Genomic DNA, 20511 nt, shown 5'->3' with positions numbered 1-20511 from the left:
TTAGTGTTGTTACACCCTCCGACAACACACCGACGAGACATGATGTCTCCAAGGTTCCAAAAAATAGTCGCAAAAACGGAAAATAACAGAGCTGAGACCCGGTGTTTGTAATGTGAAAATGAAAATGGCGGGTGTGTTACCTCGGTGACGTCACGTTCTGACGTCATCGCTAAAAGACCGATAAACAGAAAGGCGTTTAATTTGCCAAAATTCACCCATTTAGAGTTCTGAAATCGGTTAAAAAAATACATGGTGTTTTTTCTGCACCATCAAGGTATATATTGACCCTTACATAGGTTTGGTGATAATGTTCCCCTTTAAGATTCATCAACTTCTAAAAGGCCTTTGGGGACTACGTTATCATAATTGTCTTTTTGCCACAGCCTCTACAACATTTCAATGTCATTTAACAGCTTCAGCTGACCTTTTTATTGGGACCTGCTGATTTGCTGAAAGACTGTTACTACGGTACATTCTCTCCTGAGAACCAGGGCCTTTTGCAGTGGACATTTGTGTTTAGAAAAACATAACCAAAAACAAAAGTCCTCTGCAAAGGACTCTGGTTCTCAGGAGGGAGGAACCCAGTGGGGTACGATGTTGTCCTTCATGACTAGAGATTGGTCCTCAATTCAGTACCAAAGTCCGGCGATGCTACCGATTTACCTGAACTTAAACGTGGTGCGGTATAGCTCGGTTGGTAGAGTGGCCGTGCCAGCAACTTGAGTGTTCCAGGTTCGATCCCCGCTTGTGTCTTTGGGCAAGACACTTTACCCACCTGCTCCCAGTGCCACCCACACTGGTTTAAATGTAACTTAGATATTGGGTTTCACTACGTAAAAGTGCTTTGAGTCACTAGAGAAAAGCGCTATATAAATATAATTCACTTCACTAAACAGTGAATATTTTAATATTTTTGTTGCACATGACGTCATTTCTGGTTGCAGGCTCGGCACCCGCTCAATCCCTCGTGCCAGGAAACAAGCAGTCAGGCCCTCAAACTGGACTCCTATATCTAGGTAATGTTGATTGATTGATTGATTGATACTTTTATTAGTAGATTGCACAGTTCAGTACATATTCCGTACAATTGACCACTAAATGGTAACACCCCAATAAGTTTTTCAACTTGTTTAAGTCGGGGTCCACGTTAATCAATTCATGGTACTCTTCACAGAGTCAATTTTACATGCCAACAAAGCAAGAAGAAGGCGCTGAAAAGTACAGTTAGTTCTTATTTCAAACCAATGTACCACAAACACATATTAAATTGGACTTTCAAAATATTATGTCAGACCCACTCGACGTCCATTGCATTCAGTCTCACAATTGCAGTCCTCTCCAAGGTTTCTCATAGTCATTCTCATCGATGTCCCACTGGGTTGTGAGTTTTTCCTTGCCCTTATGTGGGCGCTGAACCGTGGATGTCGTTGTGGCTTGTGCAGCCCTTTGAGACACTTGTGATTTAGGGCTATATAAATAAACATTGATTTATTGATTGATTGATAGTCTACATCAGGGGTGAGTCGCGCACTGGCATTTTCTAATAATAGCTCAAATAGCAGCACTTACCAGTGAGCTGCCTCTATTTTTTTAAATTGTATTTATTTACTAGCAAGCTGGTCTCGCTTTGCTCGACATTTTTAATTCTAGGAGAGACAAAACTCGAATAGAATTTGAAAATCCAAGAAAATATCTTCACTTGTTTAAATACATTTTTTATTTTTTTTTTACTTTGCTTCTTATAAATTTCAGAAAGACAATTTTAGAGAAAAAATACAACCTTAAAAATGATTTTAGGATTTTTAAACACATATACCTTTTAACCTTTTAAATGATTTCCTCTTCTTTCCTGACAATTTAAATCAATGTTCAAGTAATTTTTTTATTTTTTTATTGTAAAGAATAATAAATACACTTCAATGTAATTCTTTATTTTAGCGTCTGTTTTTTCGACAAAGAATATCTGTGAAATATTTCTTCAAACTTATGAGTAAAATTCAAAAAAATTATTCTGGCAAATCTAGAAAATCTGTAAAATCAAATTTAAATCTTATTTCAAAGTCTTTGGAATTTTTTTTATAAATTTTGTTCTGGAAAATCTTGTTAGAAATATAGCTCGGTCCAATTTGTTATATATTCTAACAAAATGCAGATTGGATTTTAACCTATTTAAAACATGTCATAAAAATTCTAAAATTAATCTTAATCAGGAAAAATTACTAATGATGTTCCATAAATTATTTTTTTAATTTTTTCAAAAAGATTCGAATTAGCTAGTTTTTCTTTTTTTTTTTTTTCGGTTGAATTTTGAATTTTAAAGAGTCGAAATTGAAGATAAACTATGTTTCAAAATGTAATTTTCATTTTTTTTCCCCGTTTTCTCCTCTTTTAAACCTTTCAATTGAGTGTTTCTCTCATCATTTATTCTCTACAAAAAAACCTTCCGTAAAAGGAAAAAAAATGTACGACGGAATGAAGACAGAAATACCCATTTTATATATATATATATATATATATATATATATATATATATATTAAAGGTAAATTGAGCAAATTGGCTATTTCTGACAATTTATATAAGTGTGTATCAAACTGGTAGCCCTTCACATTAATCAGTACCCAAGAAGTAGCTCTTGGTTTCAAAAAGGTTGGTGACCCCTTATCTACACTATTCAAAATATGCTATCTTGATGGCAAATAACATCGGGTTATCCATAGACGTACTATTGATTAATGTTAGCGATTTACGCAACTGGTGTGTAATAAGTACATTACTTACAGTCAAAACACTTTGTAGGGTGCAAGGAAAGAAAAGACGAGCACATTCAACTCAATGGCAAAGACTACTTCCTGGCTAAGACAACACAATAGTCTACACAATACTGCCATCTATTGTATTGGAATTGCGACTGCTACTATGTACTGTAATACAGATTAATGAGGTCTAAGAAAACAAGATGATAACTGGACAGCTCAGTTTTAAATGTTAAAAAACAATTCCATTTGATTAAACAATTAAATTTATCAATATAGTCGCTGGTATTGATTACCAGGTACTGGAAATTGGTACCGTATCGATTCAAATGTTAACGGTATCCATCTCTATGTGTGGCCATGCTGTCATTGTTTTACCTAATGTAAACATGACTTTAATACAATTTTGTGGTAAATTGGTTTGAAATAAGAAACTGTAGTTGTCATGGCTGCACTTTAATTAACCCTCTGGGTTCCAGTGTAGTGTTTTTCATGTACTTTTGTCTTTACCTCGTTACCTTTTTTCCCCCAGAATAATCTAATGTGTGAATTGTTTTTTTTATTTTTGTGTGTAATTTTGACATACTATATTACTATGTTGGGACTAAAATCACCCAAAAACCTTAAAATCCGATTAGGGAAATGTTTTTATTTATTTTTTTGTGCCAAAATGTTTTAAAAGTAATTATGAAAAGTCCCTGTAACTAAAAACACAAATAAGCAAGCAATGCATTGGAACCGTTTGGAGCGGGCCCCTTCCTCTTCCAATATGACTATGCACCAGAGTACAAAGCAAAGTCCATAAAGACGTGGATGACAGAGTTTGGTGTGCATGAACTTGACTGGCCTGCACAGAGTCCTGACCTGGACCCGATAGAACACTTTTTGGATGAACTACAACGGAGACTGAGAGCCAGGCCTTCTCGACCAACATGAGTGTGTAACCTCACCAATGCGCTTTTGGAAGAATGGTGGAAAATTCCTATAAACACACTCCGCAACCTTGTGGACAGCCTTCCCAGAAGAGTTGAAGCTGTAATAGCTGCAAAATGTTGACCCACATCATATTGGGTTAGGAATGGGATGGCACTTCAAGTTCATACGTGAGTCAAGGCAGGTGGCCAAATACTTTTGGCAATATAGTGTATACATGCTTAACGTCAATTTTTATTCAACACAGTTTGCTAAAATAAAAATTCCTCCATCATCTAAGGGACAATCAAAAAGACCCGAGAGTCTCTTACTGCTTTACGCACGTTAAATAATCGCTTGCCTTACGTCAAGCAATTGTCATGTGACCTGATTGTTTATCAATCAATCAATCAATGTTTACTTATATAGCCCTAAATCACTAGTGTCTCAAAGGGCTGCACAAACCACTACGACACCCTCGGTAGGCCCACATAAGGGCAAGGAAAACTCACACCCAGTGGGACATCGGTGACAATGATGACTATGAGAACCTTGGAGAGGAGGAAAGCAATGGATGTCGAGCGGGTCTAACATGATACTGTGAAAGTTCAATCCATAATGGATCCAACACAGTCGCGAGAGTCCAGTCCAAAGCGGATCCAACACAGCAGCGAGAGTCCCGTTCACAGCGGCGCCAGCAGGAAACCATCCCAAGCGGAGGCGGATCAGCAGCGCAGAGATGTCCCCAGCCGATACACAGGCGAGCGGTACATGGCCACCGGATCGGACCGGACCCCCTCCACAAGGGAGAGTGGGACATAGGAGAAAAAGAAAAGAAACGGCAGATCAACTGGTCTAAAAAGGGAGTCTATTTAAAGGCTAGAGTATACAAATGAGTTTTAAGGTGAGACTTAAATGCTTCTACTGAGGTAGCATCTCGAACTGTTACCGGGAGGGCATTCCAGAGTACTGGAGCCCGAAATGAAAAAGCTCTATAGCCCGCAGACTTTTTTGGGGCTTTGGGAATCACTAATAAGCCGGAGTCCTTTGAACGCAGATTTCTTGCCGGGACATATGGTACAATACAATCGGCAAGATAGGATGGAGCTAGACCGTGTAGTATTTTATATGTAAGTAGTAAAACCTTAAAGTCACATCTTAAGTGCACAGGAAGCCAGTGCAGGTGAGCCAGTACAGGTGTAATATGATCAAACTTTCTTGTTCTTGTCAAAAGTCTAGCAGCCGCATTTTGTACCAACTGTAATCTTTTAATGCTAGACATGGGGAGACCCGAAAATAATCGAGTAATCGAGACGAGACGTAACAAACGCATGGATAATGATCTCAGCGTCTTTAGTGGACAGAATGGAGCGAATTTTAGCGATATTACGGAGATGAAAGAAGGCCGTTTTAGTAATGCTTTTAATGTGTGCTTCAAAGGAGAGAGTTGGGTCGAAGATAATACCCAGATTCTTTACCGTGTCGCCTTGTTTAATTGTTTGATTGTCAAATGTTAGAGTTGTATTATTAAATAGAGGTCGGTGTCTAGCAGGACCGATAATCAGCATTTCTGTTTTTTTGGCGTTGAGTTCACAACAAAACATTATGGATGCGTCCTCACACAGAGTTCGTACCAGCCACTTGTCCCTGGCGAAGATGACCGTGTTCAGCATGGATTCGTAGAAGAGACAGTAGCCCATCCACTCTGATATAATGATATCAACCTTCTCCACTGGAAGCTCCACTTCCTCCACCTTTCCGTTGATGATGGTGATCACTGCAACACAGATTGATAGATCTGTTGAAATACATTTGAGACGTCTAAGATGTATGAGTGCATAAACAATACAAAAACAGTAGAGTACATTACTGCAGGAAATTGGTCACATGGTCAATTTTCCCCATTTTTGGGGAAATTGTTATAGTTAGAGTAGTTTTTTTCAACTTACTTTTTCTTGTGTTTATGTGAAGAAACCTACTTTTACTTATTTTTGTACTTTGTTTTATTAAATTTCATTACAATTTCTATATTTATTAATATCATCGGTATATTCATTTATCATCCGAGAGACTTCTTACAGCCGGAAAACAAGCAAACCTGGTATCCTTGAGGCGAAAATCTCCAAGGTGTACTTACCAGGTACGAAAAAAAACATTTGTATCATGATCTGTCACCCTTGTCATTAAAACAATTCCCATTTCAGTCAATACAAATCCAAATTCCAAATTGAGAAAACATTTTTTTTTATATATTTTAGCTGCACATAACATTAGGCTACAATCGGGCGGAAGGCAGGGTACACCCTGGACAAGTCGCCACCTCATCGCCTTCCGCCCGATTGTAGCTGAGATAGGCGCCAGCGCCCCCCGCAACTCCGAAAGGGAATAAGCGGTAGAAAATGGATGGATGGATAACATTAGGCCTGTTATAACGTCATAAGTACGATGGAGTAAGAGATTTTATTTATCCCACAGTGGGGAAATTGACTGTGAAATGTGAATGTTTTGTTTTTGATGCTATAATAATTTGTTTCTCTGTCACACAAATCCCTCACACACACACACACACACACACACACACACACACACACACACATTTTTGTATTTCTTACCTTCTTGAGACCGCCGAAAAATGCCTACCTCTTTAGGACCACCCTTTCTACATATATAAATATTTGTATTCACAACATTGATATATGCAAACTATGCAAATATAAAAAAGCAAGCTTTTAGTTCTTACTTTTTTTTTTGTAATTTTATTGTATTTTTTTTTTAATCTTCCTTATTTACTTTGTTATTACATATACATATATATATATATATATATATACATATATACATATATACATATATATATATATATATATACATATATATACATATATACATATATATATATATATATATATACATATATATACATATATATATATACATATATATACATATATATACACATATATATATATATATATATATATATATATATATATATATATATATATATATACATATATACATATATATACATATATATACATATATACATATATATACATATATATACATATATATATATATATACATATATATACATATATATACATATATATATATATATATATATATATACATATATATATATATATATATATACATATATATATATATATATATATATATATATGTCTTGATTGGATTATCCAGAGAATAGTGCTCGATACCGTGGTAGAGCGCAATATGTAGGTGTGGGAAAAATCACCAGACTACTTCATCTCTACAGAACTGTTTCATGAGGGGTTCCCTCAATCATCAGGAGATCCCTCAATCATCTCCTGAGGATTGAGGGAACCCCTCATGAAACAGTTCTGTAGAGATGAAGTAGTCTTGTGATTTTTCCCACACCTACGTGTATATTTATATATATATATATATATATATATATATATATATATATGTATGCTATTTTTTTTTTTAAATTAATTTTCGCCAAATGGGGCGCATTTCAATTTCTTACACACACTTATCACTACATATTTTGGCCAGAGGGGGAGCACTTCAATTTTTTACACACTTGTTATATCATATGTTGACCACTTTTGGGACCACTCTAATTTTGATTATTACAGGGGTAGGGAAGCTATAGCTCTAGAGCCAGATGTGGCTCTATTGATGACTGCATCTGGCTCTCAGATAAATCTTAACTGACATTGCTTAACACGATAATTAATGAATAATTCCGCTGGTGATCACAATGTTAAAAATAACGTTCAAAATATAAAACATTCTCATGCATTTTAATCCATCCATCTTTTTTCTAGAGCACCTGTTCAAGAAATAACAATGTTATTAAAAATAATTAGAGACTTATACTCTAAAAATGTTGGTCTTACTTAAAAAACGCACACATTTAGTTGTATTCAGTCTTAAAAAATTATGATATGGCTCTCCCGGAAATACATTTTAAAATATTTGGCTTTCAAGGCTCTCTCAGCCAAAAAGGTTCCCGACCCCTAGATTATTAGATGCAATGGTTTTCCGTATTGGAACCATTATTTTGGTCCTAACTCGTTCACCAGTCCTCATATGGAAGGTACTTTTCCGTGTTAATGTTTCAAGAAGTATAGAAAGACAAGAACACACACACACACACACACACACACACACACGGACTGAATATGGTCGTAGTGCTCGTACCATTAAAAATGAACTATAGAAAATGGCTACTCAAAAATGTGGATTTTACCCACCAGTTACTCAGTATTTAAGTATTATCTTCACCAAATATTCACTCTTACTCTCGTCATTATTCAGATGACTACTTTTTACATTTATTTGAAGCACGTTGATCTAGAGCAGGGGTCACCAACCTTTTTGAAAGCAAGAGCTACTTCTTGGGTACTGATTAATGCGAAGGGCTACCAGTTTGATACACACTTAAATAAATTGCCAGAAATAGCCAATTTGCTCAATTTACCTTTAATAAATAAATCTATATATATATAAAAAAATGGGTATTTCTGTCTCCCATTCCGTCGTACATTTTTTTTCCTTTTACTGAAGGTTTTTTGTAGAGAATAAATGATAAAAAAAACACTTAATTGAACGGTTTAAAAGAATAGAAAACAAGAAAAAAATGCTAATTAAATTTTGAAACATAGTTCATCTTCAATTTCTACTCTTTAAAATTCAACCTAAAAAAATGAAGAGAAAAACTACCTAATTCGAATCTTTTTGAAGAAATTGAAAAAAAAAAAATATGGAAGATCATTAGTAATTTTTCCTGATTAAGATTAATTTCAGTATTTTAATGATATGTTTTAAATAGGTTAAAATCCAATCTGCACTTTGTTAGAATATATAACAAATGGGACCTAGCTATATTTCTAACAGACAAATCATTATTTATTCTTGATTTTCCAGAACAAAAATTTTAAAAGAAATTCAAATGACTTTAAAATAAGATTTAAATTTGATACTACAGATTTTCTAGATTTGCCAGAATATTTTTTTTTAATTTTAATCATAATAAGTTTGAAGAAGTATTTCACAAAAATTCTTTGTCGAAAAAACAGAAGCTAAAATGAAGAATTAATTTAAAATGTATTTATTATTCTTTACAATAAAACAAATAAATGTACTTGAACATTGTTTTAAATTGTCAGGAAAGAAGAGGTAAAAAGTTCTGTGTTTAAAAATCCTAAAATAATTTTTAAGGTTGTATTTTTTTCTTTAAAATTGTCTTTATGAAAGTTATAAGAAGCAAAGTAAAAAAAATAAATGAATTAATTTAAAGTGAAGACCAAGTCTTTAAAATATTTTCTTGGATTTTCAAATTCTATTTGAGTTTTGTCTCTCTTAGAATTAAAAATGTCGAGCAAAGCGAGACCAGCTTGCTAGTAAATAAATACAATTTAAAAAATAGAGGCAGCTCACTGGTAAGTGCTGCTATTTGAGCTATTTTTAGAACAAGCCAGCGGGCGACTCATCTGGTCCTTAAGGGCACCGCGTTGGTGACCCCTGCTCTAGACTCTAGAAAGTAACAATATATACTTTATGAATATGAATTTATAACGATTTGCCTCATGATATTATTGGATAATTGCTTATGTACAGTATATGATTATTATGCTTTTTTTTTTTTTTATAGAGCGTTTTCCGTTCGGGCTCCAGTACTCTGGAATGCCCTCCCGGTAACAGTTCGAGATGCCACCTCAGTAGAAGCATTTAAGTCTCATCTTAAAACTCATCTGTATACTCTAGCCTTTAAATAGACCTCCTTTTTAGACCAGTTGATCTGCCGCTTCTTTTCTTTCTCCTATGTCCCCCCCAAGGGAGGGGGTCCGGTCCGATGACCATGGATGAAGTACTGGCTGTCCAGAGTCGAGACCCAGGATGGACCGCTCGTCGGGACCCAGGATGGACCGCTCGCCTGTATCGGTTGGGGACATCTCTACGTTGCTGATCCGCTTGAGAAGGTTTCCTGTGGACGGGACTCTCACTGCTGTGTTGGAGCCACTATGGATTGAACTTTCACAGTATCATGTTAGACCCGCTCGACATCCATTGCTTTCGGTCCCCTAGAGGGGGGTTGCCCACATCTGAGGTCCTCTCCAAGGTTTCTCATAGTCAGCATTGTCACTGGCGTCCCACTGGATGTGAATTCTCCCTGCCCACTGGGTGTGAGTTTTCCTTGCCCTTTTGTGGGTTCTTCCGAGGATGTTGTAGTCGTAATGATTTGTGCAGTCCTTTGAGACATTTGTGATTTGGGGCTATATAAATAAACATTGATTGATTTACATTGTACGAATAGATTTGTACATTTTACCGTAAACATTGTGTCAACTTACCTAGATTTCAGTTTTCACAGTGTTTGTGTACATACAATTTATACACACATACACATTGGCCCCCAATGAAATATGAATCTAACGACAGTGCTATCAGCCATCACACTGAACTTAATGGCTCTGTATCTTCCTAAGAACCAGCGTCCTCAGCACGGTGCATCTGTTTTCAGTCTATTTCTTACACATCTCAAGGAAGAAAAAAAAAAAAGTAGACCCGTTATGCAACACACAAAAGCCAACTGCAGAGAAGGCGGCTCGGGAGGATATTCATGCACAATTCTCTTCTTTGAAAGATTTCTATTTCCGGAGTCTCAAACAGGCGGGCTGGAACGTGAAAGTCGATGTTGGCTTTGAAAAGAAAAAAATATTTGTACTATGATAGTGTTTAATAGAAAAGTGTGACCAAGATCAATCAATCAATCAATGTTTATTTATATAGCCCCAAATCACAAATGTCTCAAAGGACTGCACAAATCATTACGACTACAACATCCTCGGAAGAACCCACAAAAGGGCAAGGAAAACTCACACCCAGTGGGCAGGGAGAATTCACATCCAGTGGGACGCCAGTGACAATGCTGACTATGAGAAACCTTGGAGAGGACCTCAGATGTGGGCAACCCCCCCTCTCTAGGGGACCGAAAGCAATGGATGTCGAGCGGGTCTAACATGATACTGTGAAAGTTCAATCCATAGTGGCTCCAACACAGCCGCGAGAGTTCAGTTCAAAGCGGATCCAAGACAGCAGCGAGAGTCCCGTCCACAGGAAACCATCTCAAGCGGATCAGCAGCGTAGAGACATCCCCAACCGATACAGGCGAGCGGTCCATCCTGGGTCTCGACTCTGGACAGCCAGTACTTCATCCATGGTCATCGGACCGGACCCCCTCCACAAGGGAGGGGGGGACATAGGAGAAAGAAAAGAAGCGGCAGATCAACTGGTCTAAAAAGGAGGTCTATTTAAAGGCTAAAGTATACAGATGAGTTTTAAGGTGAGACTTAAATGCTTCTACTGAGGTAGCATTTCGAACTGTTACCGGGAGGGCATTCCAGAGTACTGGAGCCCGAACGGCCTGAGCGTTTGTTTACTGAAGTGGGATAGAAAAGTCTATCATAATGACTTCTGATCCCCGCTCATCCTCATAATGACTTTCTTTGTTCCAACTCCAAACTACAGACTGAAGAATTTGGCGACCTGCCTCGACTCACATATGAACTTGAAATGCCATCCCGTTCCTAACCTGCAGGGTTCAATACGATGCAGGTCCACCTTTTACAGCTATTACAGCTTCAACTGTTCTCGGAAGGCTGTCCACAAGGTTGTGAAGTTTGTTTATAGGAATTTTCGACCAATCTTCCAAAATCCCATTGGTGAGGTCACACACTGATATTTGAGAAGTCTCCGTTCTGATTCATCCCAAAGGTGTTCTATCGGGTTCAGGTCAGGACTCTGTGCAGGCCAGTCAAGTTCATCCATGTCTTTATGGACCTTGCTTTGTGCACTGGTGGACAGTCATATTGGAGGAGCGAATTGTCCAAAATGTTTTGGTATCCTGGAGCATTAAAAGTTCCTTTCACTGGAACTAAGAGGCTAAGCCCAACTCCTGGGGAAAAACAACCCCACACCATAATTCCTCCTCCACCAAATGTCACACTCGGCACAATTCAGTCCGAAACGTACCGTTCTCCTGGCAACCTCCAAACCCAGACTGGACCATGAGATTACCAGATGGAAAAAGCCTGATTCAATTTTGACAGTACCACAAAAAAATGTTGTAATTGCTGATGGGGTGGTATTGATTTTTAAATGCGCCACAAAATGACACACTGATATTTGAGAAGGCCTGGCTGTCAGTCTCCGTTCTGATTCATCCCAAAGGTGTTCTATCGGGTTCCGGTCAGGACTCTGTGCAGGCCAGTCAAGTTCATCCATGTCTTTATGGACCTTGCTTTGTGCACTGGTGGACAGTCATGTTGGAAAGGGCAGGGGCCCGTTCCAAACTGTTCCCAAAAGGTTGGGAACATGGAATTGTCCAAAATGTTTTGGTATCCTGGAGCATTAAAACTTTCTTTCACTGGAACTAAGAGGCTAAGCCCAACTCCTGGGGAAAAACAACCCCACACCATAATTCCTCCTCCACCAAATGTCACACTCGGCACAATTCAGTCCGAAATGTACCGTTCTCCTGGCAACCTCCAAACCCAGACTGGACCATCAGATTACCAGATGGAAAAAGCCTGATTCAATTTTGACAGTACCACAAAAAATGTTATAATTGCTGATTGATTTTTAAATGCGCCACAAAATGACACATTTTGTACACTGTTGATGTGTTTCAATGCCCAGTAGGGCGTAAATGTGTTCCTGTATAGAATTTTTCCAGCAATGGTCATGGGAAGTGAAGTGAATTATATTTATATAGCGCTTTTCTCTAGTGACTCAAAGCGCTTTACATAGTGAAACCCAATATCTAAGTTACATTTAAAGCAGTGTGGGTGGCACTGGGAGCAGGTGGGTAAAGTGTCTTGCCCAAGGACACAACGGCAGTGACTAGGATGGCGGAAGCGGGAATCGAACCTGCAACCCTCCAGTTGCTGGCACGGCCACTCTACCAACCGAGCTATACCGCCCATTTATGTGGTGACACTGGTTAACATGCGGGACTGTCAGCGTCAAGCTTGGTACTCAATTTGTTTGTTTGCTTTATTTTGTATTTTTCCTTATTTCTGTATTAAGTTCCTTTTTTCCAGGCAGGGTTAAGGGGGGGGGACAAAGCTTGCTGCAAGGTTTGTTTACCCGTGATGCAAACGGATCACTCCGGACAGGACTTGCAGGTAGGAACATATTTTAATCTTCTCAAGAAATCTTGGCAGAGCATGAGGTAAACAAGCGGCATAAACTGTGGCATGAAACAAACACGACTTACTTGGCCAGGCCTTAGCATAAACTATGGTATTGCATGACACAAATAATGACGTCAGGCCGACTGACTCGCAAAGGCGGGCTTAAATAATGACTCCTGATTAGAGCCAGGTGAGCGTCCCGAACACAAGAGGCAGGTGAAACTAATACGCAACCAAAACAAACTAGAGTGCACAAAAAACAGGAACTAATGGAGTCCAAAACTAACATCGCTCTTTTTTTAGTTTTACTTCAGCCCTCCTCTTCTGGCCTGATCGCTGTCTCCCTCACCTGTCCCTGATTGGCAATCTGGGCTCACCTGTCCCAGGTTGCCAATCAGGCGTCTTTATTTACCAGCCTGCCTTGCACACAGGGCTGGATCCCCGTCTCCTGTTTAGCTTCTGTTGCATGTTCCCGAGTTCACTTCCGAGCTTCATTGTTTTTTTGTACTTCGAGTTATGTTCACCATGTTCTGCATCTCGGGGTTCAAGACGGACAGAGCCTGACAGTGCGGATATAAAATTAAGGACGAACAAGAGGTTGCAGCACCAAATCTTGAACAGTCGGACAAATGTGGTGAGTACTCGTTTACGTTTGATCAGTGGTTCCCCAACTTTTTTTCTAGCACATAAAAAGCTGTGGAAGCTGACCTATTGCAGTGATTCCCAAACTGTGGCATCACTACTGGCATGTGGGCTCCATCTAGTGGTATGCCAAATAATGACTTAATTAAATCTTCAAACACAGTGTTACTGTTCGAACTTTGTATAATGCTACAGTGGCCAACAATATTAAACATACTTGTTAAATAAAACATCGGCCTTGTTTTAATGAACACTTAGGCCTACTACGCTCCTGTATTTTAATGTTGATCATTACGGCGGTACTTGGAGAGCCAAGTGTTTTCTGAGGTGGAACTTGATTGAGACTTGTATTAGTAGATTGCACAGTACAGTACATATTCCGTACAATTGACCACTAAATGGTAACACCTGAATGTCAAAACGGGGGGGTGTTCTCCCGGGACGTAAACAGACTATTCTGGACCAGGCTTGAAGGTAGGAACATATTTAATTATCTTCTCACTCAAGGAGGTACAAAAGCTAACATTTTGACAGAACTATGGACAAGAGACAAAAACTGGCTAACTGTGGCATGAAAAAACAAAACTTACTTTGCGTAGCATGAAGCGAACAATCGCATGGAAACAAGCATAAACCTGTGGCATGAAACGAACACGAAAAAAAATCAACACAGAGCATGGAAAGAGCAATGTCGACAGGACGACTAACTGACAAAACAGGCTTAAATAATAATAGTCTGATTAGAGCAGGTGCGTGATCCGAACAAATGAGGCAGGTGGAGCTCCTGAGTCGTCATCAAAACTAAAACAAACAAGACTGCACAAAAACAGGAACTAATGGAGTCCAAAACTAAAAGAACATAACAAAACATGATCTAAACCCCAGATCATGACACCGAATAAGTTTTTCAACTTGTTAATTAATTCATGGTAAACCAATGATCCATTGCATATGTCCCGGCAAGAAATCTGCGTTCAAAGGACTCCGGCTTGTTAGTGATTCCCAAAGCCCAAAAAAAGTCTGCGGGCTATAGAGCGTTTTCCGTTCGGGCTCCAGTACTCTGGAATGCCCTCCCGGTAACAGTTCGAGATGCCACCTCAGTAGAAGTATTTAAGTCTCACCTTAAAACTCATTTGTATACTCTAGCCTTTAAATAGACTCCCTTTTTAGACCAGTTGATCTGCTGTTTCTTTTCTTTTTCTTCTATGTCCCACTCTACCCTGTGGAGGGGGTCCGGTCCGATCCGGTGGCCATGTACTGCTTGCCTGTGTATCGGCTGGGGACATCTCTGCGCTGCTGATCCGCCTCCGCTTGGGATGGTTTCCTGCTGGCTCCGCTGTGAACGGGACTCTCGCTGCTGTGTTGGATCCGCTTTGGACTGGACTCTCGCGACTGTGTTGGATCCATTATGGATTGAACTTTCACAGTATCATGTTAGACCCGCTCGACATCCATTGCTTTCCTCCTCTCCAAGGTTCTCATAGTCATCATTGTCACCGACGTCCCACTGGGTGTGAGTTTTCCTTGCCCTTATGTGGGCCTACCGAGGATGTCGTAGTGGTTTGTGCAGCCCTTTGAGACACTAGTGATTTAGGGCTATATAAGTAAACATTGATTGATTGATTGATGATCAATAGCATACCCGGTTGAATACACTGTGGTTGTCTACAGGAACTCAATAACGGCTAATTGATACAATGTCATTCTTGGACTATGCAAGTGTTCCTAATGAGTGGCCATTGTTAGCAGAAAGGAGAGTGGCTCTTACCGCTCTCGAGGTGGTTGGACTTGATGATTCTTTCCGAGTATTCTGATATGCTGGAACATTCAATCTGCGGGGGTGGCGGGAAAGGAAGAAAAGTTTTAGTTCAAGAGCTCACCATCGAATTTAGATTTTGGTTGGATTCGGAGGTTTAGGATGCACGAGGTTAAATTGTCAAATGTCCACGGATAGAATAAAACGAATCAACCGCACATTTTGTTGCATCTCTATGGGACATTTTAAGAAGTGTACCCATCATGAAAGTGGAGATCCGTCAAAAGATCAATGGTGTAAACCAGGGGCGTCCAAACTTTTTCCACTGAGGGCAGCACACTGAAAAATCAAAGCAAGCGGGGGGGCCATTTTCATATTTTTTATTTTAAAAACCAATGCAATATATAGATAGAAAATATACATTTTGGTCCAAAAAATATTAAAAATGTGTCATTATTCGGTATTACTATTTTCATTATTATTCAAGTTTTAAATCTCTTGATCAACATTAGGGAAAAAAAAGGAAATAACACAAAATATGCAATTTTTTCACCCAATAACTTTTTTAGGTGGAATATTTGAGATTATATAATAATTGGAGCCTTAATTTTGGATTTTGATTCATTATTATATTTTGAGCAATGACACTTAAAAAAAAATCACACTAAAATAATTGGGGATCCAAAAGTGTCCAACTCATTAAAGTGTCAAAAAATAAAATATAAACATTTTTTCACTGTTTACTTTTAGCACAATAATCTCGAGATCAACTTCAGATATATCCGTCAATTTTAAGTTTTATTGTTGTTTACGTTTGTTGTTTGTATGTTTTAGGCCCTTCTTTAAAAAAAAAAAATAACAGCTCACTTTTTTGTATGGCAAAACACAAAATATGCAAAATTTTCCCCCAAAAATATTTTTAAGCAGAATATTTAATGTGACGTAATCTGAGCCTTGAATAGGTCAATAATATAAAATGACATCGATTTTGATTCATTATTATTTTGTCATATTCAGTATTACTATTTTCATTATTATTCAAGTATTAAATCCCTCGATCAACATGACAAAAAAAAAATGGATATAACACAAAATATGCAATTTTTTCACCCAATAACTTTTTTAGGTGGAATATTTGAGATTATATAATTGGAGCCTTAATTTTGGATTTTGATTCATTATTATTTTTTGAGCAATTACACTTAAAAACAAATCACACTAAAATAATTGGGTATCCAAAAGTGTCCTACTTATTAAAGTGTTAAAAAATTAAATATTTTTTCACTGTTTACTTTTAGCACAATAATCTCGAGATCAACTTCAGATATATCCGTTAATTTTAAGTTTTATTGTTTACGTTTGTTGTTTGTATGTTTTAGGCCCTTCTTTAAAAAAAACAAAAAAAAAAAACAGCTCAGTTTTTGTATGGCAAAACACAAAATATGCAACATTTCCCCCCCCCAAAATTTCCAATTGGAATATTTAATGTGACGTAATCTGAGCCTTGAATAGGTCAATAATTTAAAATGACATCGATTTTGATTCATTATTATTTTGTCATATTCAGTACTACTATTTTCATTATTATTCAAGTTTTAAATCTCTAGATCAACATAAGAAAAAAAAAATGGAAAAAACACAAAATATGCAAGTTTTTCACCCAATAACTTTTTTTAGGTGGAATATTTGAGATTATGTAATAATTGGAGCCTTAATTTTGGATTTTGATTCATTATTATTTTTCGAGCAATGACACTTAAAAACAAATCACACTAAAATAATTGGGGATCCAAAAGTGTCCAACTCATTAAAGTGTTAAAAAAATAAATTATACATTTTTTTAACTGTTTACTTTTAGCACAATAATCTCGAGATCAACTTCAGATATATCCGTCACTTTTAAGTTTTAATGTTGTTTACGTTTGTTGTTTGCATGTTTTAGGCCCTACTTTAAAAAAAAAAAAAAAAAAAAACAGCTTAGTTTTTTGTATGGCAAAACACAAAATATGCAACATTTTCCCCCCCAAAAAATTTTAAGTGGAATATTTAATGTGACGTAATCTGAGCCTTGAAGAGGTCAATAATTTAAAATGACATCGATTTTGATTCATTATTATTTTGTCATATTCAGTATTACTATTTTCATTATTATTCAAGTTTTAAATCTCTAGATCAACATTAGGAAAAAAAAATGGAAAAACACTAAATATGCAATTTTTTAGGTGGATTATTTGAGATAATATAATAATTGGAGCCTTAATTTTGGATTTTGATTCATTATTATGTTTTTGAGCAATGACACTTAAAAACAAATCACACTAAAATAATTGGGGCTCCAAAAGTGTCCTACTTATTAAAGTGTTAAAAAATAAATTATACATTTTTTTTACTGTTTACTTTTAGCACAATAATCTCGAGATCAACTTCAGATATATCCGTCCATTTTAAGTTTTAATGTTGTTACGTTTGTTGTTCGTATGTTTTAGGCCCTTCTTTAAAAAAAAAAAAAACAGCTCAGTTTTTTGTATGGCAAAACACAAAATATGCAACATTTTCCCCCCAAAAAATTTCTAATTGATTTAAAATGACATGGATTTTGATTCATTATTATTTTGTCATATTCAGTATTACTATTTTCATTATTATTCAAGTATTTAATCTCTAGATCAACATTAAGAAAAAAAAATGGAAAAAACACAAAATATGCAATTTTTTCACCCAATAACTTTTTTAGGTGGAATATTTGAGATAATATAATAATTGGAGCCTTAATTTTGGATTTTGATTCATTATTATGTTTTTGAGCAATGACACTTAAAAACAAATCACACTAAAATAATTGGGGCTCCAAAAGTGTCCTACTCATTAAAGTATTAAAAAATAAAATATATAATTTTTTTTTTTACTGTTTTCCTTTAGCAAAATAATCTCGAGATCAACTTCAGATATATCCGTCAATTTTAAGTTTTAATGTTGTTTACGTTTGTTGTTTGTATGTTTTAGGCCCTTCTTTGAAAAATAAAAAAAAAACAGCTTAGTTTTTTACATGGCAAAACACAAAATATGCAACATTTTCCCCAAAAAATATTTTTAAACGTTATATTTAATGTGACGTAATCTGAGCCTAGAATAGGTCAATAATTTAAAATGACATTGATTTTGATTTATTATTATTTTGTCATATTCAGTATTACTATTTTCATTATTATTCAAGTATTAAATCTCTAGATCAACATTAAGAAAAAAAAATGGAAAAAACACAAAATATGCAATTTTTTCACCCAATAACTTTTTTAGGTGGAATATTTGAGATTATATAATAATTGGAGCCTTAATTTTGGATTTTGATTCATTATTATTTTTTGGAGCAATGACACTTAAAAACAAATCACACTAAAATAATTGGGGATCCAAAACTGTCCTACTCATTAAAGTGTTAAAAAATAAAATATAACATTTTTTTTACAGTTTACTTTTAGCACAATAATCTCGAGATCAACTTCAGATATATCTGTCAATTTTAAATTTTAATGTTGTTTGTTTGTTGTTTGTATGTTTTAGGCCCTTCTTTAAAAAAAAAAAAAAACAGCTCAGTTTTTTGTATGGCAAAACACAAAATATGCAACATTCCCCCCCCCCCCCCCCCCCAAATTTTTTTTAAGTGGAATATTTAATGTGACGTAATCTGAAATAGGTCAATAATTTAAAATGACATTGATTTTGATTCATTATTATGTTTTAAAGAAAGAAACGGCCTGCATGGCAGCTTTGTGTTATAAGAGTAAGCATTGCAATAATTTATTGTTATATTTCACCTGTTTGCTCTTTTATAACACTTTTTGTGTTCTTAATTTTTTCCAATTGTATTCTTAGAATGTGCCGTGGGGCCGTTAAAAAATAACCCGCGGGCTGCAAATGGCCCCCAGGCTGCACTTTGGACACCCCTAGTGTAAACACATGGGGGTGGAAAAAAAAAAAAAGCCTATATATCAGGGGACAAAAAGTGATCAGCATCTTTCAACCGTCAAACCGACCACACTGCAGATATCCTTTTTACACATTTCCATTTAAAACAATTGTTTTGCTGTATATTTTAAGACATACATGAATTTAGTTGTGCTGATTTTGTATCATCACGCAATTTGAAAAATTGCCAATAAAGCATGGCCATGCGGATGAATACCAGACATGGGGGACAATGTGTTATTTATTAGTGAGTGTGTGCACTTTGATGGATACAAATATGGATCAAGTAAGAGGTTCATACTTAGAGGACAAACACTTTTATTCTCAACTCTTACAGCACCTCCAAACCCCTCAAATCTAGAATAAGCTAGTCCGGTTACTTTTAGACCTCCACCCCAGATCACACCTCAATCCAACCCACTTCTCCAAAGTGGGCTGGCTCAGGGTGGAGGACAGAGTAAAACAACTTGCACTGAGCCTGGTCTATAAAATCCGCTACACCTCTTTGATACCAAAGTACATGTCAAACTACTTCCTTAACGTAAATGACCGCCAGGGGGAGCTCCACAAACCACGTTTAACCCAGATTCCGATCTAACAAAGGTCTTAACTCATTCTCTCATTGGATACAAATATGGATCAAGTAAGGGGTTCATACATGGAGGACCAACACTTTTATTCTCAACTCTTACAGCACCTCCAAAACCCTCAAATCTAGACTCCAAACATCCCAGAATAAGCTAGTCCGGTTACTTTTAGACCTCCACCCCAGATCACACCTCACTCCAACCCACTTCTCCAAAGTGGGCTGGCTCAGGGTGGAGGACAGAGTAAAACAACTTGCACTGAGCCTGGTCTATAAAATCCGCTACACCTCCTTGATACCGAAGTACATGTCAAACTACTTCCTTAACGTAAATGACCGCCAGGGGGAGCTCCACAAACCACGTTAAACCCAGATTCCGATCTAACAAAGGTCTTAACTCATTCTCTTTCTATGCCACATCAATGTGGAATGCACTCCCAACAGGTATAAAAGTAAGTGCATCTCTATATTCCTTCAAAACCGCTCTAAAACAACACCTCCAGGCAACTTCAACACTTTACTAATACCCTCCTCCATTCACATCCCATCTCCCCGGATTATAAACAACTCAAATGTACTTCTAATGTATATACTTGTTCTTATGCTATGTGAACTCACTATGTTCTCTGCTGGCTGTACATATCCTACTAAATAAGACCTACACTGTTTCAATGTCCACATTTCTCTGTTGATGCAATTGT

The 20511-nt window shown here is 36.8% G+C and overlaps 1 protein-coding gene across 1 annotated transcript in view; it reads right to left on the bottom strand.

The window, feature by feature from the left end:
* Positions 1-20511, bottom strand: part of LOC133563670 (protein arginine N-methyltransferase 8-B) — a 73510-nt gene that overhangs the window by 35525 nt on the left and 17474 nt on the right. The window contains exons 3-4 of the mRNA XM_061917936.1: positions 15271-15334; positions 5301-5443 (exon numbers count right to left, since the gene is read on the bottom strand). Of these exons, the coding sequence (XP_061773920.1) occupies positions 5301-5443; positions 15271-15334 (207 nt within the window). The remainder of the gene's footprint in view (positions 1-5300; positions 5444-15270; positions 15335-20511) is intronic.

This window comes from Nerophis ophidion, linkage group LG12 (genome assembly GCF_033978795.1).
Source record: "Nerophis ophidion isolate RoL-2023_Sa linkage group LG12, RoL_Noph_v1.0, whole genome shotgun sequence".
In the NCBI taxonomy this organism is placed as follows: Eukaryota; Metazoa; Chordata; class Actinopteri; order Syngnathiformes; family Syngnathidae; genus Nerophis; species Nerophis ophidion.
The sequence above is the reverse complement of the archived record's forward strand: the minus strand, read 5'-3'. Positions and strand labels throughout refer to the sequence as shown.